A 23,982-nucleotide genomic window follows, 5' to 3' on the forward strand; every position below is an offset into this window, starting at 1 on the left:
ATTAAAGGCAAAAATTAGATCGTTTATATCGTTTTCCCTCAGAGTCAAAAGCTACACACCAGAGATAGACAATTTTGTTCTCTTTCCAACTTAAACTAGGACCTGGCTAGCCAAAATCAACAGTTTTCCTAAAACCAGTTTAGAAAATGGCATAGGGGAAAAGGAACGTTTAGTTGCAAGGGCTGAGTTTCCAGGGCCAAGGGCAAGATTCTTACGGCTGATTCCCATTAGAACTCCTGGGTTTGCAGAGACATCCCTTTTCCTCCAGGATCTCCAGTCCTGGCAGGTAAAGAGAAACACCTGAAAAGCTCCAGTGGCCGTGAAGAGCCCGGGTATGTGGTCACAAAACACAAATAGCTGCTCCTTCTCCAGCTCAGAGCACAGTAAAATGACTGCTGGTCTCTTTCTGAGCAGCACTGTCCTCATGACACAGTACATTTATATCAGCTGGTCCCTGAAATGTGGCCAAGTCTCAGGCAGGGAACAATGAGTCACTGGGGGTGTGTTGGGGGGGCGCTTTCAACCCACTCCTCACACCTCCCTCCCGCGGCTTCTCACGAACGTCACCGCTGTGTCTCCCGCTGCCCCTGTGTCCTGCTCTGAGTCCTGGCCGTGCTGTGCCAAGCTACTGACACGAGGCAAGGTTCTCGTAGCCCTGGCGAGCCAGGAAAAACGGCAGACTATCAGTAGCAGCCCCTCCTCACGTGAACTTCTCCCCTCGGGGAAGGGAGACGTGGGAACCCAGCCCCTGGGAGGAAGGCAGGCCCAGGGGAGGTGGGCGGCAGTACGGCTCATGGGTTTTTGCTCCCATGGGTCTACAGGTGCAGGGCTCAGCTTTTGTTATTCAACGGGGTCTTTCAAAGAAGGGCACACACAGTGAGCTTTTCTCTTGGCAGAAGTGAGACCACCCCATGCTGACTAGGGGTGGAGACAGAACGGAAAGACTTGAGTGAGGACGGGGACATATAAACCCTGGGCCAGTGTGACGACCCTTACGGGAGGCTCCTGCGTGGTGCTGCAGGACAGCGGAATTTTATCTTACTCCCCGGGGCTCTCTGTGATATGTCCGCTCTGGCCCTGCCCCTCCATTACCTAGTACGGCCCAGGGAGCTCAGAGGTGGGATTATGGCAGAGGGAGGTTGGTGAGGGAATCTTCTCCTGACGCTCAGATCCTCCCTCACCAGCTGCCTGTGTGACATAAATGAACTGAAGTCAATGTAGTGCTCCAGACCCTCAGGCCGGCAGAGCTGCTGTGTCACGGGGTGGGGGGAGATCCTTAACTGTAGCTGAACCTCCCCTCTCTGAACAGCTTTGAATTTTTTTCCCCATCATAGGAAAACCAACAGTTGTTCCCATTTGTGCTGTTTAGCCTTAGCAGACCAGGAGAGTCAAGCCTCTCCCACTGGCCACCACCACAACTCTACACATATACATAGGTGTAAATGGAACCGTTGGGAGCTGTTTAAATACCTTTTAGAGAAATATCACTAAAACTAAGACTGACGAAAGGATCCATTGTCAGCCTTGTGAGCTGTCCATCTCCTCAGGTAAGTAGCCCTGAGAAGACCACTTCTAGGAGGATTTTAGGAACTCAGAAGAACTAGAGATAATATACTAATTTAACCCAAGCTTGATCAACAGATAGTATTGAGGATGGCAACTTGGTTTTGGAAATGACACTTTTGTTTCTGTTTGAATCTCATCTATTTGTTTGATCAGAACTGGAAATAAATAATACAAACCCTTGAAGGGCAGAGTCCACATACAATTCATTTTTGGATCCTTCCTAGCTCAACTGTACCTAGCAGAAGGGCTTACTCAAATGTTCACCAGATTAATTGGCTTTAAATGTTCGGTTTACAGAGTTGATAAAGAGCAGTTCTCAGAACAGATAAGCAAAATGAAATCTACTCTGTAACTATCACTTACAGCGCCAGATAAATAACCATCTGCAGCAGTTATGAGAACCAAACTCGAAAGGCGGTATTGACAAAGGAAACATGGACAGCCTGTCTGCCTAAAATATAGGCAGCAGACTGATGAGTAAACTTGGATTAGAAAGAGGCTTTCAAAGTTCTGCTTATTTAATGTCCAGCCAGAAGATTAGATTACTCTTAAAATAAAAACTATTTGATAATCTTCAAAGTACATGCTTTCCCCCACCCCCTACTGAAAGAGTTTTAAGGGATTAATTAATAGAGGGTCTGATGTTTCCTAATGTTGAGATTAGCTACCACGTAAGCATACTATTTTTTTTAATGTTATTATTGGGGTATAGTTGCTTTATAATGTTGTATTAGTTTCTGCTGTACAACATGAATCATATATATATGATTTATACATATATCCCTTCCTTTTGAGCATCCGTCCCACCCCACCCCCATCCCACCCTTCTAGGCCACCACAGAGCACCAAGCTGAGCTCCCTGTCTATACAGCAGCTTCCCACTAGGCTATCTGTTTTACACATGGGAGTGTATGTAAGTCAGTCCCAATCTCCCAATTTGTCCCACCCTCCCCTTCCCTCTGTGTCCATGTGTCCGTTCTGTCTCTGTTCCTGCCCTTGCAAATAGGTTCATCTACCATTATTCTAGATTCCACATATATATAAACATACTACTTGAAAAAACTCTAATTCCCCTTGTTATTTGCAAAGGGTTTTATCAAGTCACATTTGAATTCGAAGTGTTATAACTCACCAGCCAGCACATATTTCATTTTGACCCTGTAACTGAGCTATAGTTCCAACTTCACAGTGGTTATAGGGGTGAATTCTCAAGGTCTGCAATGGCATTTAGTGGGGGCAGGACGGAGATCATTACTTTGACTTTATATACATTTGTCAAGTACTTGAAAAAAGTAATTAGCACTGTTTCTACTTTTGCAATTTTAAATAAGTTTCATAATTTCTTTCATAACAGGTAAACTTACATTTCTTTCTTGAATTCTTCTATTTTTTGGTTCTCTACCGTCAGAAGCTCTTTTGATTTGTTCAGCTCTTCCACATTTTTCAAGTTGTTTTCTTTAAGTGTATCCAACTTAAAGATCAAGAGAAAAAAAACCTAATGAAATTATTTCATTTTCCAATCACATGAGTGGATAGACAAATCATTCATGAAAACATGCATTAGACAGGTGAAATTAAAATCCTTTGCAAAAAACCAAAAAGATCACCAAGTGAAGAGATTACAAATGATCAAGTCTATTATAAACTCCAACCTCCCGCACAGGTTAAGTCAGACATTCCCTGTACACCTGGCCAAAAGGTCAAACTAAATTGCAACATAGGGTCTCTTTCACTTTTATACAATTCCCAAAATTTATCATTGAGCTTGCTATTCATGTACGATGCATCTTAAAACATGCATTAGATTCATCCATCTCATTAGAACTGATTCAAATGAATTCTTTTTAATGGCTGAGTAATATTCCATGGTGTATATGTACCACAGGATGAAACTGGAGCTCATTATACAGAGTGAAGTAAGCCAGAAAGATAAAGACCAATACAGTATACTAACACATATATATGGAATTTAGAAAGATGGTAACAATAACCCTATATGCAAAACAGAAAAAGAGACACAGATGTACAGAACAGAATTTTGGACTCTGGGAGAAGGCGAGGGTGCGATGTTTTGAGAGAACAGCATCGAAACATGTATATTATCCAGGGTGAAACAGATCACCAGCCCAGGCTGGAAGCATGAGACAAGTGCTCGGGCCTGGTGCACTGGGAAGACCCAGAGGAATCAGGTGGAGAGGGAGGTGGGAGGGGGGAATCAGGACGGGGAATACATGTAAATCCATGGCTGATTCATGTCAATGTATAACAGAAACCACTACAATATTGTAAAGTAATTAGCCTCCAACTAATAAAAATAAATGGGGAAAAAAAAAAACATGCATTAGAAAATAAAAACATTAGAAATAAATTGCAAAGGCATGACATCAAGGACTGATTCTTTGTAATGAAAACACACCCCTTTCTTCCCACAAGACTAGTAATTTAGGATATGATATTTTTCGATGTCAGTGCCAAATTTAAAGTTATATAATAATCCTCATTATGAAAATTCCTGGGATATTTGTAGATGGGAAAGATTTAATTATTCACCTGAGCTTCAGTCTGGAAAGGGAAAGGCCACATAGCGAGACTGAAAAGCACTCACTCACATTCAGTCCCATCACCTGCCCACGTGGGACGTGGCCAGCCTATGGCCTGGCCTCTGGTGGGAAAAGCGGACACATTACTGGAATTAGTGGGGACATGACCAACCTCCGGCTCTGGCAGGTGGCTGGAGTTCCAGGCACGCAGCCCCCAGGGACGGGGGGCTGTCATGGGTGACCCATCATACAATGTGTGCTCCTGGTGCCAAGCTGGCTTTCTAGGACTCGCATAGTTATCTCCTTCAGCCAGAGGTCGTTCTGTCCTACCACATGCTACCGGTCAGGAGCCCTGGGAATCAGGAGCCCTGCAGAGTGTCCTGCAAATTTTAACACCACCGTCTTCCTTTTAATGCTCCCTAACATTCCAGATTCAGGGAATGTTCAGTGGGACCAGAAAATGATTCATCCAGTCTGTATTCTGGCTGTAACGAGACACCAAGGGGTAAGTTATGGAAACACAGGATTCTCCCTCAATCTACCTTCAAAGGTTAGGGACATTCCTTAAAATCTTCTTTACCTTAGCTTCCAATCGATTACCATCTATAATTTTTAATGCTTTTATGTCTTCAGCTTAAGTCTTGTTCTCTTAGGACTGTCAACTCAATCATAAATGTACTCTTTTCTACGTCAAGCTTTATTTCCCTTCTAATTATTTCAAAGTGTTTATGCCCTTATGGATTTCAGTCCTTGCTCTGCTGTCATGAGGAGGCCTGATCTTTATGACTGCTATTCAGCGTGCCTGTCTGGATCTTCCCCGGCTTAACTTCTCAACATCTCACCTGACTGTCACTTTAAAAAGCCTCTGAAGTTCTATAGAACTTCACATAACTATTTCGGCGAAGCAATCTGCTTTGGATTTACGTAACAGCTTTCCAAAGAAAGAAAGGGCTGGTATGGGGTGTGGGGGAGGGGGGCGGGTGGGAATCAAAAGAGAGGTGCAAGGATGAGAAATGCTACTTTTGGACAGAATCAAAATTACCCTGACACCACAAATCTGTCTGAGACCCAGAAGTGACTGATTCAAAATGAGATATAAGGGAGGCAGTACTGAAATAGGCCAAGAAAAAGGCCTATGTCAAACTCAGGGCTGAGGGATGGAATTCGGTAGCTCAAAGTTGGAAGGCAGTTGGGAGAAAAAAAAAAATGCACGTGATTTAAGATAAAAAACACAAAAGCTAGAGAATGCCATTGGTATCTCCTCTCAGTAGTTGTGTCAGTGAACAACTATCACAGAAACCCACACTACCAGGGTTTTCCCCTCCTTTTTTAAAGGTTGATCCTACTAAATAGGTAATGAAGTAATACATTTTATTTCATAAGATCATCATCCTGGTGTACATGCAACTCCACTAACATAGATCAAACCTGTGTAAGGCCACACTTCAAAAAAAAAATAAGTAAATAAACCATCCTGAGTTAGTCATCAAGAATTCCATGAAGTCGATAGGCTGTCCTTTGTACAAAAAGCCATTTAAATCTGATTACTTCATTCTGCAGTTTTTCATTTGTTTGCTTGGAATCTTCCAAGGAGGCCAGAGTTTCGGTCTTCTCTTTGGTCATCTGTTCCATTATCTGCATGGCATCTTCAGTGGTTTGAGCGGCCTAAGTGTGAGAAAGCAGCGTGAGAAATGAGGGCACCCCTTATCAACCTGGGAGGGGGTGACTAACACTCAGGCCACGAGGCTCAGGATCTGTGTGGTGAAGGGAATCACACAGAGACGGCGAGCCGGTAACCAACCCCATGCCAAGACAGACAGACCAAGACGAACAAGCAGCACAAAGTTATAGACACTTTCTGTGCCATTTTTCAACACGCCAAACTGAAATGTGCAATTTACATATTTTCAGATCCCTATAAACCTACGCCTTCTAAGTTCTGAGTTCCACTGACAATGGTGTTCATCACTCTGACTTATGTTTGAGAGAAATGTTCACTGATAAGAAAGGTTTACATCCTTCTGTGGCCAAATTTCCTCTTAATCATATTTACTGTTAGAAGTTTAAAATATTCTTCTTGCTATCTCAAATTTGGGGCTTTTGAAATCACTTGGAATTTTGGTTGGGAACTTTTCAAATAAAAATGGAAATTATTTGGGCGGTTACAGTATTTAAGGCTCAAGTGTTTAATGAGAAGCACTGAATGACCAAGTCCATGAGAAGCTGTAGGCAATGAACACAAGCATGTCTGTGAATAAAAAAGATAATATACACATGGAAACAAATCCTTAGTTGATACAGTATTGAAAAAAAATCACAGAAGTGAATTAAAATCTTTTAAGGCACTTGCTTACAATTTCATGTGGTCTAATTCAGTTTGTGAGAATTCTGCCTTTATACCTTCCCAGTAACTGGAGGGAAGATTTATGAAACAATTAAAGCCACACAGAAGATACTATGTTTTAACATGTGACCATTTCACCATTGTTCTTAAGCCTTTAAGAATTATGGTTGCCTTTTCAGAAAAATTCTCCCTAAATTAAAAAACATCTATCCTTTTTATTCACAGTTTGCAATCTTTTCTAATGGAGAGAGATGACAGCAATTAGACATCTGGTAAACACTTGCCCTTTCAGGCGGTGACAAACAGCTTGAGATATCTGACCAAGTGATTAAATGGGGTGCGTTTCCTTCTTTGGAAATGAAGGCACGTTCCCTCAGCCACTACAGGGTTAGTGAACAGGGTTAAGGCCAGGGGCCCAATTCCTGAACCTCCCACTTTACCGTAAAGGACTGTAGAGTCTCGAGCTCTCTGATTTTTAGAGTGAGCTTGCTCTTCTCTTTCCTCAAAATACGGTTTTCGTTTTGAGACTCCAGGAGTTCGGCTGAGATGTGGCTGTTGGTTTTGGCCAGCTGGCTGATCTCTTTCTGGAGGAAGAAGTAGCTTTCGGCCAGCTTCTCCTTCTCCTTCAGGAGCTCGTCCTTCTCCAGCATCATCTCTCTTTTCTCAGCCAGGAGGTCGCTGTTGTCCTGCGTCGCCTTGGCCTGCTCGGCCAGGGTTACCTCGTGGCTCAGCTGCAGGTCGCCCAGCATCTTGGTGAGGTAGTCGTGCAGTTCCTGCAGTTCCAGCTTGGACCTGGACAAGGCAGCAAAGTCACTCTTCAGAGTCTCTATGTTGGCGGCCAGACGCGCCGTCTCTGCACTCAGGAGTTCCTTCTCCTTGACGATGTCAGCCACTTTCTGCTCTGAGTTGGTCTTATCTTGGATGAGCGCGCAGTTTTCGGACTGGAGCTCCTGGGTGCAGGCTCTCAGCTTCTCCACCTCCTGCTCCAGAAGCACCACCCTCCCGTGGAGCTTCTTGCTCTCGTACAAGGAGGACTCTTGGTCCTGCGTCCTGGCTTCTTTCTCCAGCACCAGGGACTGTTGCATTGTGTGGATCTTCTCGTTTAACTTCTGACATTCTTCTTGCAGATTCAACCCGTCCCTTAACAAGATGTTCTTTTCAGAACAGCAGGCCTTGAGTTCAGCATTTAAACTCTCCTTGGCTTGCAGTATGTCAGTGTGTTCTTTTTCTAGCATCTTTTTGGCGTTTTGGGCTTCTTTTAGCATCAGCGAGAGATCGCACTTGGTGGCCGTGAGCGCCTGGTTTTCCTTTTCTCTCTCTTGAAGTTCTTTCTTCAGAGCCTCGAGATTGCTGAGCAGTTTCATCTTCTCGTGCACAATGATTCTTCTGTTGGCTGACTCTTGATCATATTTCTTTTTAAGGTCTTCCATGGCCTTCTTGGAGTTCTCTCTTTCTACCAGTAAATCCCCATTCTGTATCTCCAGTACCGATTTTTCTTTCAAGAGGTTATCCTGCTGCTTTTTGAGCTTGCTGATTTTCTGACAAACCAGCTCCTTCTCAGAAGTGAGGTACGTGATCTTCTCATTCAGGTTCATCTCGATGTGGGCGGACTCTTCTGAGTATTTGCTGAGTTTTTCCGAGATGAGCCTATTTTCATTCAGCAGTTCTTCTTTCTCAGTCAAGAGCCTTCTCTCGGATGAGGTTAAGGTCTCTTTCTCATGCAGAAGCTGAATGCACTCGGAGTCTGTGATCTCCCGGCTGGTCTTAATTTCTTCCAGCAGGTTTGTGAGGCTCGTGTTCGTGGCCTGCAGTTGCAGAATCTCCAGCTCAGCCTTCCTCAGGGCCTTGCTGGCCTCCTCCAGCTGTGTGCGGAGCTCACCGGCTTCCGTACTAAGCAGATGTTTAACCTGGCGGGCAGTCTCCAGACTGGTGTTCAGCTTTTCCTGATCTTGAAGCAGCATGTCCTTCTCGAACTGCAGGTCTTTGCAGCTCTGAAGAAGATGATCTCTTTCGACCTTTATAGCTATACACATGTTGTCAAGACCTGACTGTTTCTCCAAAGTTGACTTTTTCTCTATTGTGAGATCCTCGATCTCCTGCACCAAGCTCTTCTGATCTTTGACCAGCTCCTCGTAGGAGCTCTGAAGCTTCTGAATAATTTCATCTTTATCTTTAGCCAATGAGAGGTTTTCAGTGACCAGCTTCTTGATACGATTCTCCAGGCGGTCTTTTTCTTCCCGATACTTCTGAGACTCGGCCATTAGAATATCTTTGCTGAACTGCAGTTCCTCTGTGAGTGCCTGCAAGCTTGCTTCGGAAGCCTGCAAAGACTCGTTTTCTGTATTTATCTTCAAGAGTTCCTCCTGCGCGATATCAATCTCTTTCAGTAATTTCTCTCTCTCCACAGCCAAAGCTGCTTTATCGAGTTGTTCTTGCTGATAAAGCTTTTCAGTATCTTGCTTTTCTTCCCAGACTTTCTCCTTTTCTAAATTAAGAGTTTCATTTACTGACCAGAGCTTCTGTTGGTCCTCCTGAAGTAAAGTTATTTTGGCCTCCAGCTCTACAAGTTTAGACAGAAGTGAACCTTTTTCTAACTTTAAAGCATTCCCCTCCTGGGTAAGAAGCTGCTTCTCTGATTTCAGACCCCTCAGCTCTTCTGACATTAGTTCAATTTCTCTTTTGGCTGATGTTAATAAGTAAGTTAGCGACTACAGAGACAAAAGATGGAAAGAATGGAAACAAAATGAAATCAAGCAGACAAATGCAAGCCCGAATAACTTAACATAACCTAAGTCATCGAAGTTAAAAAAAAGTTTATGATAAATGTCATAGAAACTACCTGGATTACAGGGGAAAGAAACTAGATGAACAGAGCCCATAAAAGGATAATGCAAAGCAACTGTAGCTTTGCCAAAAGCTGATAACTCTATTGGTTCATCTTTGAAACAACCTCTGAAGTACTCTTGACAGTTAACTAGAAGATACAAACAGTAGTTTGACATCAGGGCATGGGATTCTTTCCCTGCCGTTCCCAATTATCCAGTAATTTCTATCGTAGGAGGGATTCATAGAAGAATTTTTAAAAACACAATCCAAAGAACTACAAACAGTGAGTATATTTTAACCAAAAAAGGGAAGAGGGAGGAGGTGTTATAAACCGTTGCCTTTCAAACTAACTTACAGACCCTTACTTACTAAAGAACCTGGCCTGAGACTGATTTAGTCCCAATGTTACATGTAACTTACAAAAATGCAGACCAATTTGCTAGGCTTTGATGACCAAAATAAATGGGCTTTTAAAAAAATGTATTGGTTTATAAAATAAATTGACCACAGTGTCTCTACCAGTGCTGTCCAGAACTTTCTGCCATGATGTAAAAGGATTTGATCTGCACTGTCCATTGTGGTAGCCACTAGCCACATGTGTGGCACGTGTGACTGAGAAGGGGAATTTATAACTTGAACTAGTTTATATTTAAATGGCCACATGCGTCCAGTGCCTACTGTACTGGATGGCATGGCATAGTTCACTGGCTATTAAACTAGGGAACACGGGAGCATCACGGGCTCCATGAACTTCTTGAGATTTCACCCAAAACTGGTTAAGTGTATAAATCAATTTTCCTGGGGAAAACATCTGAAGGTTTCATCAGCTCTCAAAAGTGTCTGCTGACAAAACACTGAGGTTCACAAAAATATGATATCCAGACTACTTTGGAAGGGAAACAATTCTGGCATTTTAACCAAATGATCCTTATGAAAACAACAGCAAACAAAATTAATGGGGCTTTACACAAACCTCTAGAATGCTGTGGTTTGGTCAGGCTGCAGCATTTTAAGGGATACATTAGAAAACTGGTGTCTACCAAGATAAAGGGAGCCTCAAAGTCCAAAATTCTGGAAATTATATCCGGTATTAAATGTTTCATAAAACTGGAGATATTTCACAGGGAAAAGAGAAAGCCTTGATGGGCAGCATGTAGCTTCCCTGGTAGCTCAGCTGGTAAACAATCTGCCTGCAATGCAGGAGACCTGGGTTCAATCTCTATGTTGGAAAGATCCCCTGGAGAAGGGAAAGGCTACCCACTCCAGTATTCTGGCCTGGAGAATTCCATGGACTGTATAGACCATGGGGTTGAAAAGAATCAGACATGAATGAGCATCTTTTACTTTCACACATGACGTGTATTATGATGTATTTCATTTAATTTAAAAGGGATCTGTTTTGTTGTTCAGTCGCTGAGTCATGTCTGACTCTTGGTGACCCCATGAACTGTAGCACACCAGGCTTCCCTGTCCTTCATTATCTCCTGGAGCTTGCTCAAACTCATGTCCATTGAGTTGGTGATGCCATCCAACCATCTCATCCTCTGTCACCCCCTTCTCCTTCTGCCCCCAGTCATTCCCAATATCAGGGATCTGTTTTAAGTCCTACATATATTCTTCTGTATTTGATTCTACTCAACTCCTACATGTATATGAACATTTCTCTGACACATTAAAAACAATTAAAGACAATAATTTACTTTTCTGTGAGCAATTTAAATAGCAATAAGTGGGTCAGAAAACATATTGGGACCCTGACACGATCCTGACACCATAAAATAAAATTCAATGTATCGAGTTCTACTCTACTCAGTAGTAGGATGTTTTCTCACAGCCCTTCAATCCAACTTCCTTGTTAATAAGCTTTCACTGCCTTCCTGGGGACATACGAAAACCTTCTCCAGAGGTCTCCCTTCTTTTTCCTCTGCTCTTCTGACCAGGCTCCATTCCCTGCCCACCTGCCTCACGCGTGGCCTCTGTATCTTGCTTTTCTGCACGATGTCTCTCCTAACCCTGGTGCAAGGTGGCAGCAAGACGGCCAAGACTAGAGGGACATGCTTTTCTGCGACAGAGTCTATTACAAGCAGGTGGACAGAGCTCAGGTGACAGAAGGCTCTTTGTGAAGCAGCATAGGGGGTGATGGCTACACAGTCCATTCAGGGTGGAAAGAAAGACCTGTAGCCACCACCAACCCTGAGACGGGAGAGCGGCTGGTACAAAACACTTGAAGCCACAGGAGACGTCATTCACCTTCCTGCCATGCGCTCTGAAGGCCACTGAACCCATTCCACGCACTGCTGCTTTCTAAGCACCCTTACAACCTTGACGCGGGACACAAAGCTCACTATACTGGGGCACACGGTCCTCCCCACCACATACTCTGGCTCTTTCGGCTTGCTTCCCCAGCTCCTCCAGCTTCTGCAGCAGCTCACGGTTTTCCTCCTGTGTAGCCTTCAGCCGCTCCTCTGTGTCCCGGAGCAGCTTGTGGAGGTTCTGCAGGACTTCTTCATGCTTGGCTCTGCTCTCGGAACTGGCTTCCTCGTACCTGGCTTTCAGATCTTGACACTCGTTGCGGCTCATTTCCATCTTCTTTTCCTGCAGATACCCCATGTCAGAAGGAAGTCACCTGGCCACAGCTGTCCTGCCAGCCACCCTCTCTGCCCCTGCTGGCCACCAGTCCCACTGGTTCCCTCTCTCCTTACCAGGTCTGATAGTCTTCTCAGGAGTTCTTTCTTTTCTTCCTCATGCTTTTTAGCTGCTTCTTGCTGACTCTGTTCGGCTTTGAGAGTTACTTCCCCAATACTTTTCTGCAGAAGGCTTGTGTTTTCATTAGCCTTGGTGAGTTTCAGCTGTAATTCTTCTACATTTCTAGAAAGAATTTCAAAACGAAGCGTCAGATTTTTCCAAAGAGTACTTTAAATCCTAGAGTTACACTTTAAAAGATAATATTGATAATCATTGGCTTAATGATGATAAATGTTATGAGCAATAACATCTAGAATTAGCAAAAAAAAACCCTTGGCTTGTCCTGAAGAATACTTTTTAACAACTGTGATGGTTATAAATACCTTAGAGTAACAACTACTCTAAGTGTGAACGTTTATTATTTTATGTCCAGCTCAGACGGTAACGAGTCAGCCTCTAATGGAGGAGACCTGGGTTCGATCCCTGGGTCGGGAAGATCCTCTGGAGGAGGGCATGGCAACCCACTCCAGTATTCTTGTCTGGAGAATCCCATGGACAGAGGAGCCTGGTGGGCTACAGCCCACAGGGTAGCAAAGAGTCAAACACAGCACAGCACATACAGAAAGATGAGAGAAAGGAATACAGAAAGATGAGAGAAAAGGAAACGTATTAGAGGAAGTAAGTACTTAGAGGTTTCCAAATTTTAGCAGACTAGAATATGCAAGATTCATTTGGGTGCCGTTTCAGAATACAGATATGAAAATAACAATAAATAATTTGAAGTCCTAGCTTAAAGATAAACTTGTGGTCCGATGAAGATGTATGAGGGTCATCAGCCTAGAGAGTGGGCTGTCTCATACATCAGAGGAGGGAAACTTGGATGGAAACACTGGATAAAACGCCGACAGAAACGGAACTTCTCCAAGGCTCTGGCCACAACCACCTTGCAGCTGTGCCCGCCTCCCGGCAAGTCTGACCAAAGTCGGCCAACCAAGGCCCAGGTGCCCATCACCACCACTGCGGACCCTGCGGGAGCGCTCGGCTCAATGTTTTTGTTGTTGTTATTTTTTGGCCACACCTCACGCCATGTGGGATCTTAGGTCCCGGACCAGGGATCAAGCCTGTGCCCCCTGCAATGGAAGCGCATTAATGGAAGAGTCTTAACCACCAGACCACCAGGGAAGCCCCCGCATGGCTGGATGTAAACGTAACTGCCAAGTGTTAATACTTTCAGAATCAGAAGTCTAATGGTGCTAACATGTCTTCTAAAAAATGTGCCTTATAAAATAAACATTCGATTTTTAAACAGCCATTAAAACAAATCAAAGCAACAAGAGCCTCAGAATAAAGACAAGGACAGAGATTTAATGTAAGAAGCTTTAGCACTGAGGAAGTACGGTGTAGTGATGAAGGGCAGTGAGGGCACTGGGACCAGACTGCCTAGACTTGAAACCTCAGGCAAGTTGCCTAACCTCATTATGTCTCGATTTCTTTTTCTTTAATATGGGAACAATAATACACTCACCTTGTGGGATTATCAGGAAAATAAACTCTATACAAAGTGGTCAGCATACCATGTGGCATGTGGTCAGCCCTTCATAATCGTTATCTATCATTACACTGCAGTAGGTTAAAAATATTTTTAACTGCCTGTAAAAGATGTTACTGCCTGGACTTCCCTGATGGTCCAGTGGCTAAGACTCTATGCTCTCAATGCAGGGGGTCTGGGTTCGATCCCTGGTCAGGGAACTAGATTCCATAAGCCACAACTAATAGTTCACATGCCACAATTAAGACCAGCACAGCCAAATTAATTAAAAAAAAAAATTTTTTTTTTTAAAAAAGATGCTATTGCCATTGGTAAACTACTATCTTCCCCTTAGAAGGTTAAATAATTGATTCAAGAATACACTGAGACAATAAAGGACAAGAGACAGGCAACTTTTAAAACATAACTATCCTGAAGAGTTTGGCTCTCCTCCCATCTAGACCTTCCTTGAGAGCCTAACCTAAAGCAGACGCTCTTAATAATACTCGTACATACCTTTCTTTCAGACGTAGTTCGTCGTTCATTTTTGTCAGCTGAGAAGAATTGTCTCCAGACATTTTCATTATTGCTGCAATGTCATTTTCCAGTTTTTCCTTCGCCTTTATCAGCTGCTCTTCCCTTTCATCTCTCTCTCTGAATTTTGCCTCCGTATCTGAATATACATATATATGTATAGAAAAAAAATAGAGCTGTTGTGTTATAACCAACAACAATGTATTAACTACATCCTGTATGCCAAAACTTGCTCTGGGAATATCTGTACGTAGCAATCCCTGCTCTCATGAAAATTATATTCTAGCAAAGAAGAGAGACAATTAACAAGAAAGAGAATCAATCATATGTTAGAGAGTGGTAAGTGCTAAGAGGGGGAAAAGAATACAAGCAGAGACAGGAGCCAGGAAGGAAGCTGGGGAGTGTGAAATCTTAGAAAGAGCCTCTCTGAGACAGTGACATTTAAGTAAAACCCTAGGGGAAGTGAGGGAAGAGGAATGCAGGCAGAAGAAAAGGCAGGTGCAAAGGCCCTGAGGCAGGAACACGCTTCACAATCGAGTATCACCAAGGAGGCAGATACGGCTGCAGTGGAAGGAACTTGGGGAAGAACAGCACGGGATGAAATCAGAAAGGTAACAGGACCTGATGGGAGTTAAGGACCACAGCTGTGACTCTGAGCAAGATGGGTGCCACGGGCCACCTTGAGCAGAGATGTGACATGATCTGACTTGATGCTGAAAGCATCTCTTCGGCTGCTGTGCTGACTGAAGAGGGCAAGGGCAGAAGTGAGCAGCCCAGGTGGCCAGCTGTTACTATAGCTCAGACTACAGATGCTGGCTGGCTGGGATGAAGGGTAGCACTGGGAGTGGTGAGGTGTGGTGGATTCTGACTTGTTTGAAAACGAAGCAGAGAGAATTTGCTGAGGTTAACAGACGCCCAACAAGTTTTTCATCACAAGAGAACACAATGAGTAAAGACTTTATGCTTGAACAGTAGATAGGTTGTACCACACACTAAAATCATCTCAAATCCGAGGAAGCCTACTATATTTAATGTTTATAATAACCAGAGATGTGTTCTTACCTGTTAAATTTTCTCTCAACTTCTCCAGTTCGGAAGACAGTGCGTTAAACTGTTCCTCTTTTTGGTGTAATTTATTTACAGTTTCTATTTGGGATTAAGTTAAAAGTTTAATACATCTCAGAGTTAATAAGCCACCTAAAGCTTGATTGTCTTATAATCAAATCAAATCAAAAGTTTGAGATTTGGAGTCATGTGAATACTAAAGAATCCCATTAGAAATCAAACCACTATATAATGAACCTAAAGAAGCAAGCAAGCAATTTTCTGTCTCCCCAGATCTGTAGATTAGGGAGGCACTGAACATTCATTCTCCAGGGATCTCTTGCCTCCTTCCACCTTCCACTTAAAACGCAATGGGAAAAAAAAAAAAAAAACGCAATAGAGCTACCAATGACTGAAGCTTAAGTAAGATGATACTTTACCCAAGTACGTCTACATTTTAACATGAGTCAAGCTTTAGGTCAAAAAGAAGAAAGAATTAATGGGAGTCAACCTGACCACCCAGAGTTTATTACTGGAAATATCGTGGACATGATCCATTCAAATATCTGTGTTGGGGGTTAGTGTTGAATACATGTGCATATAGTTTTGTATGAGCTTCCCTGGCGGTGTTAGTCATAAAGAATCCACCTGCCAAGGGGATGTAATTAATGAAAGTTCAACCCCTCAGTCAGGAAGATCCCCTGGAGTAGGAAATGGCACGCATAGGTTTGTATAAATGGAACCATGGAGTATATACCATTTTGTAATCTGCTGCCCTTACCCAATGTGTCTTGGGTATATTTGACAGGGGTGAGTCCTTTAATACAACTGGGAAACTGGACTGTATATTTCTAGAAGGCAGGACAGATTTCAGGTGAAATGATTAGGCTGCAGAGGTGACAGCAGTTTGGGAAGGTAAGCTGTGTCTGAATGGTGATGCTGGCTCTTTCCATGTCGCTGAGCACATGCTGGGACTTCAGGATGGTGGGGAAGGGGGCTGAAGGCATGGACTGAAGGCTGACACAGCTGGGTTGACTGGCTGATAGTATGAGAGAAGTGACGATGCCTCTCAAATTTTTTTTTAATGTGCGAATATTTTAATGTGTTAGACATGTTGGCATCTAACAGTAGGTAGAAAGTAGAAGGGGATAAACTGAAAATAAACCCATATACATTTCACACTGCTCATAAAAAAATAAAAAGAATTAATCTGAGGCTTTAAGAAGCCAAGGGAATGTAGTGTTACTATGCACTGCAGGGACTTTATTTGAGCTGAAGACTGGCTCCCGCTTGAGGACGTGACCTCCTCTAAAGTGCTGTTATGTTAGTGAGACGTACCTTGCATACTTCTCTGAAAAGAGACTGCCTCCTCTGAAGCATCAGCGAACTTTTCTTTCTAAAGAAAAACAATTGGACATTCAGAATAGATAGATCTCAAATTATAAAAAGTTTCAATGACTGTAACATTATTTTTTGTTGCTAGTTTTGTTTCATTAAAGCTAACTTATGCTTAAAACATGTGGGTGTCAATTACTACCATCTGGGTGCTATGCGTGTTTGCACACGAGTGAATGAGGTTTGTGTCTGTGTGCCTGGCTGGGCATGCACATATGTCCGTATATGTGTATGGATATTCACACTTATGTCAGTATATGCATGTGTGGGTATATACATGTGGTGCCATGTGTATACTTTTTCTGCATGTTGCTACCCTCAAGTAGCAGAACTTCTCCATAAATCTGCCTGAGACAGCGACCAGAGTTCAGAAATAGTTTTTTAATATTTTTTTTTTTAAGTTTAGTTGATTTACAATGCTATGTTAGTTTCAGATGTACAGCAAAGTTATTCTGTTATACACACTCAAGTGTCTATTTTTTTTCCGAACTCTTTTATAGGTTATTACAAAACATTGAGTATAGCTCCCTGTGCTATACTAGGTCCTTGTGGGTCATCTGTTTTTTATATAGTCACATGTATACGACAACGACAAGCTCCTAACTCATCCCTCTCTCCCACCTTTCCACTTCGGTAACCCTAAGTTCGTTTTCTACGTCTGTGGATCTGAGTTCTGACATGTTTTACATCTAAGAATAATTAGAACCTAGTATCTGGAAACTAGATCTGTGTCAACTACTTTACATTAAAAGGTTCACCGCTCACTCACTATCTTTTCTAAACATGACAGGAGAGCAGGATAAAACCACTCTCCTGATTTTCCTGAGATGAATTCTGAGCTAGAGATACCAAGTGAATTTTTAAATGGATATTTGATTTAAAAAACGGGCTCACAAGCCACAAGCCCATCACAGCCCACAGGCTGTCCACCTGCGTTATTCCCAAGGCCAAACTCCAGGAGGCATGTTTTCTTTTCAGAGGACACAGAGGAATAGTCTATAACTTGAAAAACAACAAAAAAAAAGTAAGGCATCCTGAAAGTTTGGGGAGGAGGGCAGAGAAATGGCGTGACACCCAAAATGCATTTTATTAAAGGACACTATAATAAAAAATGGTAATTTCCAGGCCAACTTTTCTCAAAATGTACCTGAAATACTATGTATCAAAACTGTGGGGGTTCCTCAGAATTCTCTACAAGGATACTGTGTTGGTCAGTTGGCAGCCATTGGCCACGTGTAGTTACCAAGCACTTAAAATGTGACTAGTGCAATGGAGGAACTGAATTTTCTGTATTTTTTAAAAATTTTATGTATTTTTAAAAATATTTCCTTATTTGGCTGCACCAGGTCTTAGTCGCAGCATGAAAACTCTTAGTTGGAGCACATGGGATCTAGTTCCACGACCAGGGATCAAACCTGGGCCCTTTACATTAGGAACGTGGAGTCTTAGCCACTGGACCACCAGGAAAGTCTTAAATTTTTTATTTTATTTAATTTTAATTAATTCAAATTTATAGAGCCAAGTGGATGGTAGCTATCATAATGAATAGTGCAGTTAACTGCATATGAACATTTTAAAAAGTAGAAATATGTAATATTGGCATTTAAATCAAAGAAATATCAAACACTTTTATTCACCACTGGTATTAGCACAGAGGTATAAAAAGTGGAAATCAAGAAGGTACATGGAAGACCCCCCATTCCAGTATTCTTGCCTGGAGCATCCCATGGACAGAGGAGCCTGGTGGGCTACAGTCCATGGGGTCACAGAGTCGGACATGACTGAGCACACACAAACATCACTGCCTTGCTAATGGAGGGTGCCTGTGGTCCAGGGAGCTTGCTGGCTTTACTGTCTCAGGGCAGGCAGGACAAGGCACAGGGCAAGAACTACACATGAAACCTAACATAACTTGGAAGGTCCCCATGTTTAGTGAAACTAAGTAGTCAGCAACATGTCAAAACATCAATGCATTACCAGAGGCAAAGGACAGATTAAAAAAAAAGCAATACTTACCTTTATTACTAGTTTGGGTTTGATCCAATCCCCCTGATTATCAGCCAATCAATACTTTGCAAGAGAAAGGAAATAGGTGCCATACTTCTTTCTTTATAGAAATTTTCATGTTTTTTTTTTTAAACAGGAACGATTCAAATTGGCCAGAAACCCTGAGATTCAGATTCCTGACAGGTACTTACCAAAGTCTGCAGTTCTTTTTCCAAAGCCTCTTTCTCTCGACTGACTTCGCTCAAGTTTTCCTGAAGATTATTAAGCATTAGCTCTTTTCCCTGCAGCTTTTTGGTGATGCTACTAGCCTACCAGACAGTTACATGGTACAGAAGCCGATGGACCAAAGGAAACAAAAAGGAATGAGAAAGAAAACATAAGACGAATGTGAAAAAAATGTATGAGAAACAAACACAACCAAACAAAACTGAAAGGAACAAAGGCATGGGTAAAAAGTCATTTTAGTGTTGTTACTTTTAGTTCTAAGAAGCCAATGACTTGTCACACAATCAGTTCTAGATAAGACTGTCCATGGCTATTTTTAAATAATCAAAATACAGTATTTTTCTATACCTAAATTTGGACTATCAGCATGATCTAAAACAGAAAATATAGATGTTTACTGTATTTTTTTTTTCTTTTTTGTGGTGCACAGGCCTAGCTGCCCTGGAACATCTCGGATTTGAGTTCCCAGATCAGGGATTGAACCCATGTCTCCTGCATTGGCCGGTGGATTCTTAACCACTGGACCACCCGGGAAGTCCCAGCAGCTTACTTTCTAAATCAGACAGTTGAACAATTTCACTTTCTGGATTTTTAAAGACCGTAAGACAGGAATGGTAGTAGACTCATGTGACTGTATTTCATTCTTTGTATTTTGTACATGCTTGAAGTTTTTCAACATGTAAAATAAAACTTTAAACATGTACTAGACAACAGCCATCAGAAAAACTGGCTTTCACTGAATCTTCATGTAAAAAAGTAGACCAACCATTAGCTACATATTCTTTATTAATTTAATTTTTGTGTTTGGATTGGTAGTTCGGAACCAAATGAGGAAACTGGAGAAAAATTTTCTGGGATTGTCATCTTCGGCTAAGGTTACTTAGCAATCTTTGCCATTTGTCTGTCCTCACCTCTCCCCATTTAACCATCACAACCCTTCCTTCTTTGCCAATAGAGCAGCTTCTCCCACAAAAAGCTCAGAACAGTCAGCATCAGTACCAGTGCCTCAACTAGTGTCAGGAGGACTGGGAAAGAGGATTCCTTCCTCGAACAATAGTTAAAAATGATTATGACATTTAACAAGGCTAGTTAGTAAGAAATGTAGCTGGCAAAGGTTTCCTATCATTTTCTATGGCTTGGTCAAAAACACACTTGTCCAGGCTTTCCTCCAAAGAGCAAGGAATAGACCATGCTCTCACTGTGACATAGGAAAAAACTCCAATGAGACATAAGTAGCAATGTGGAGGGCTCTGGGCTCTTAACCTCCATTTTGCTGTGAATGTTATTAATCACAGCATGTTAATTTACAAGAGTCAAGTGCACTCAGAGTTCACATTCTGTTTTACCTGTGACTCTTGTTATTTAGTCGCTAAGTCATGTCTGACTCTTTTGCAATCCCATGGACTGTAGCCCACCAGGCTCCTCTGGCCACAGGATTTTCCAGGCAAGAATAATGGAGTGGCTTGCCATTTCCTTCCACATGGGATCTTCCTGACCCAGGGATTGAACCCACGTCTCCTGTGTTGGGAGGCGCATTCTTTACCACTGAGCCTACATATGACTCACAGACAGGCAATGGGAAAGGATGAGATTATCTTTTAAGCTTCTTATACATTCAATTCATTTACCTCAACACCATCATTTTGGGGCATTCTCTATTTTCAAAAGAGTTTATAGACTGGAATCAAGCTGAAACAAAGATCACAGCAAGTCCAGAGATAAAGTATCAGTTTGGTCAAAAGGTGAGTTCAAGTTTTTCCATAAGGTATTAATGGAAAGACCTGAACGAACTGTTTGGCCAACCCAATAATAAAGTATTCCGATACGAAGAAACCAGAATCCATCCACACCCGAGTCATTATTTTCTCTAATCTCCTCAGATGAAACCATACTCATGATGCTCAGAAGATACTCCACTCATATGGGAAATCAGGTCAGCACCAGTTTTAACTAAGTCAGGAGTTTGGAGGATGAATGACCTCAACTGAAAAATAAGGTACAACTCAAGATAAGAAATGGAGGTTAAAAAAAAAAGATGGAGGATGTTGCTACAAACCTTGCCGCTTTCAGCATCCTTTTCACTCTCTAAGTTTTTAATCTGTTTCTCAGCTGCTTCAAGCTGCTGTCTGAGGTTCTCGATTTCTGATTTACCTTCGAAGCTGGCTTTCTGAAGCGCATCAAGATCCAAGAGCTTTTCTTCGGCAGCCTTGAGCTGTGATGTAAAATGATCAATAACCTTGGTTTGCTCATTGCATTTGGCTTGTAGCACCTCTAGCTCCTTTACCTTTAGCTCGGCTTCCTGCAGTTTGTTTAAGGTGTCCTCCATTTCCACGAGGTGCTGGTCTTCCGCTTTGTCCAGCTTCGACTGGATGGCTTCCAGACTGTTCTCCTTCTCTTTAATGACTTGCATCAGCTTAGCCTTTAGGGCTTCGAGCTCTTTCGTGTGAGCAGACCTTTCCGAGTCCTGCTTGTTCTGCAGCTTTTCTATTTCCTGCTGGTAGTCTAGTCTCATCTTCTCTATCTGTGTTTTTAACTCCGCAAACTCGGCTGTCTCGGTGCCGACCCCCTTGCTGAAGGACACCTTCAGCTCCTCCATGGCCTGCTGGTGGGACGCGATGGCTGTCTCCAGTTTGGACTTCCACAGGGCGATCACGTCTGAATTCTCCTTGTTGGCGTGGTCAAGTTTGCTTTTCAGGGACTCATTCTCTTTGGAAAGCTTCTCTGTGGTGACCTGTAGAGCCTTTAACTCCTTCTGGTGTGTTTCTTCCCGGGCTCCAAAATGCTCCCTCAGAGAAGCGACTTCTTTCTGATGGTTACTATGGGTGGTTTCTAACTTCTCCTGCAAGGCGCTGATCTCTTGCAAGAGGGACAGTGACATGTCCACATCCCCAGCCGGCTTATTGGACTCCAGCCGCCTCCGCAGCTCAGCTACCTCCTGCACTCGCAAAGCGAGGTCTTTCTCGAGTTCCATGATGCGGGACTTTTCTGACACCGTGGCCACCTAGTTAGCATCAGTCAAGGAGAAAGAAGAGACCATTTAAATGATGAATCACTGACAATTTTCTCTAACCTTGGAGATCTTTAGTGACTAACCCATCTCAGGCAGCAGTCAAGCCACCAAGAATGTCTGTGTGTCAATCCAGGCGTGACTGTGGCTTAAGTCTGGTTCTAGATGCTCCAATTCAAAATACAGTCCAAATTTACAGTCTTTGGCAAACTTTTCACCATTTTGAGACGCTAAAGGAAAATAAAACTGAACTTTATTGAGCTTAACTCACCCCCCAAATAGCTCTTTTCCCTCTAAAGAACCTTAAATCAGGAAGAGTACCCATTAACTATAGTTAGTTAATATAAACAGTACCTTTCAAAGTTCTCATATATTTGCCTTCTGGAAGAAGAATCTTTGTTTTGCCTACTCTACCCAAGGGGTATAAACGCTTATCTATCTATTGGCAGTGACTTTACCAAAGTATGCTGTCCAGTACAGCAACCATGAGCCACATACGGCTACTCAGCACTTGAAATGAGGCTATGAGAGTCATATATACATCAAATAATGATGACTCAGGGAAAAACAGAATGTATCTTGTTAATAATTTCTTATGTTGATTATATGATGAAACGATAATAGATTGGATATATTCGTTTAAATAAAATGTTATTAAATTAATTTCACCTATTCCTTTTAACCTACGCACATTAATGTGGGTACCCGGAAATTTTAAATTATAAAACATCTGTGGCTCATGTCATAATCCTGTTGGGTAGCACCGGCATAAAAATACCTAGGAAACGTTTCAGTGAATACCATGACTGGGGAATGAAAGCCTCAAGTGGATAAAGAAGAACAAATTGACGAGACTTTTTTTTAAGAGAGGACAAGGGAAAAATTGTTACTTACCTGCAATGATAAGTAAGAATCTTATACAGAATTCCCCCCCACTTTTAGGGTTTGTAATTCGTTCACCGTCTTGGCATACATGTGTCGCTGCCCTAACCCAGTGGTTCTCTGACCTTAGTGTGTGTGTGAGTCACCAGCGGCCCACACACGCTGATTCTACCTGAGCTTGGGGACAGAACCTGGGAATCTACTGTTATTTAAACTTATACCCCAGGATGAGGAAAACCATTTTCCTAACCTTCATCCTTTTATTCTTGGACGCTATTTCCCTCTGTTATCTGACAGGCAGTCAGTTTGGTGCACAAAAATGTGGGAAATGATAGCTTCGGGCACAAAAATTAATTACTGGGCTAACCAGGGAAATAGAAGGGGAACTTGAATGATTTCAAGATATCAGTGAGTCCCAAATTTCACAGATCAAATGTCCTGCAGGGTGAAGGTTCGTTCCCTCGCTGCCTTTAACAGGACAGGAGACAATGGATATATGTTTCCTTCAGCCCCTTGGCCCAACAACAGGCTGTGAGGTGGATAAAGACTAAAGGGTCGATCATAAACAAGAAAATAAAGCACTTGGGACTCCCAAGATGGCATGATCAAGTCACTGAACATTTCAGAGCTGGCTCTAATTGTTGTGTTTCAGGATTGTATGTAGGTATTTGAAAGATGGTAATTCATTGACTTAGCTTTTTCTGGGGTGGAGGTGGGGAGGTGAGGAATCGGAGAGCTTGTTACCACAAAATAAGGTACATTATTAAACTCCATTGCTACGAGGTCTATAATACAAATAAATTGAACCCAACAAGGCACTAATTCTTAATCAGTCACAACAAAACTGTCAAACTGAGGAAATGCCAAGTAAAAAATGAGGGAAAATAATAGTTTGATTATGGAGCATTTTCATAGCACTTCTATTTTTAACTTCCCCAAATCTGCCCTCAGGTGAAACTATCTATGTGTCTGCCTTTCCCACCATGAAAGTCAGGTTACTGTTTCTAATTCTTGCTGATGTCTCTACAGCACCAAGCACGCTGTTTATAAACTGAGCTTACTGGCTTAGAGGAATTTTACAGCACTTCCCAAAAAGGAATGTGGGTGATGGGAAATTTATATGGGTCAGGAGTTAGTTCCATACTTGGCAGACCTAGAGTGAGGATCAACAGGACTGTTACAGGAAGGTAACAGTTTGAATCTGAAACACTTGAATAAACTGTGCTGTGAATGGATGCTTTCTTATCCACAGAAAATTTTAAAAAAATTGTTTGCTGACAAAGCTGTATAGGAGAACACTTCGGAAGTTAAAAAAAAAAAAATATATCCTTACTTCAATAGCCAGCCACACCACAGGAGCTCAGGCTTCCTATCAGTTCCTTGTATTTCCCAGATCAAG

General features: G+C 42.4%; 1 protein-coding gene across 4 annotated transcripts in view; it reads right to left on the reverse strand.

Annotated features, from left to right (window-relative positions):
• CLIP1 (CAP-Gly domain containing linker protein 1) overlaps positions 1-23,982 on the reverse strand; it is a 114,203-nt gene that overhangs the window by 30,423 nt on the left and 59,798 nt on the right. For 3 of the 4 annotated variants that reach the window (XM_043901950.1, XM_043901949.1, XM_043901948.1), the window contains 9 exons: positions 20,751-21,695; positions 18,661-18,777; positions 16,406-16,463; positions 15,086-15,169; positions 14,006-14,162; positions 11,979-12,144; positions 11,656-11,871; positions 5,655-5,771; positions 2,931-3,037 (listed from right to left, as the gene is read on the reverse strand). In XM_043901950.1, the coding sequence (XP_043757885.1) occupies positions 2,931-3,037; positions 5,655-5,771; positions 11,656-11,871; positions 11,979-12,144; positions 14,006-14,162; positions 15,086-15,169; positions 16,406-16,463; positions 18,661-18,777; positions 20,751-21,695 (1,967 nt within the window). Of the gene's footprint in view, positions 1-2,930; positions 3,038-5,654; positions 5,772-6,890; positions 9,159-11,655; positions 11,872-11,978; positions 12,145-14,005; positions 14,163-15,085; positions 15,170-16,405; positions 16,464-18,660; positions 18,778-20,750; positions 21,696-23,982 lie in introns of all 4 variants that reach the window. The other variant, XM_043901951.1, reaches the window with a different exon arrangement.

The sequence above is a fragment of the Cervus elaphus genome, chromosome 5 (assembly GCF_910594005.1).
Source record: "Cervus elaphus chromosome 5, mCerEla1.1, whole genome shotgun sequence".
Lineage (NCBI taxonomy): Eukaryota > Metazoa > Chordata > Mammalia > Artiodactyla > Cervidae > Cervus > Cervus elaphus.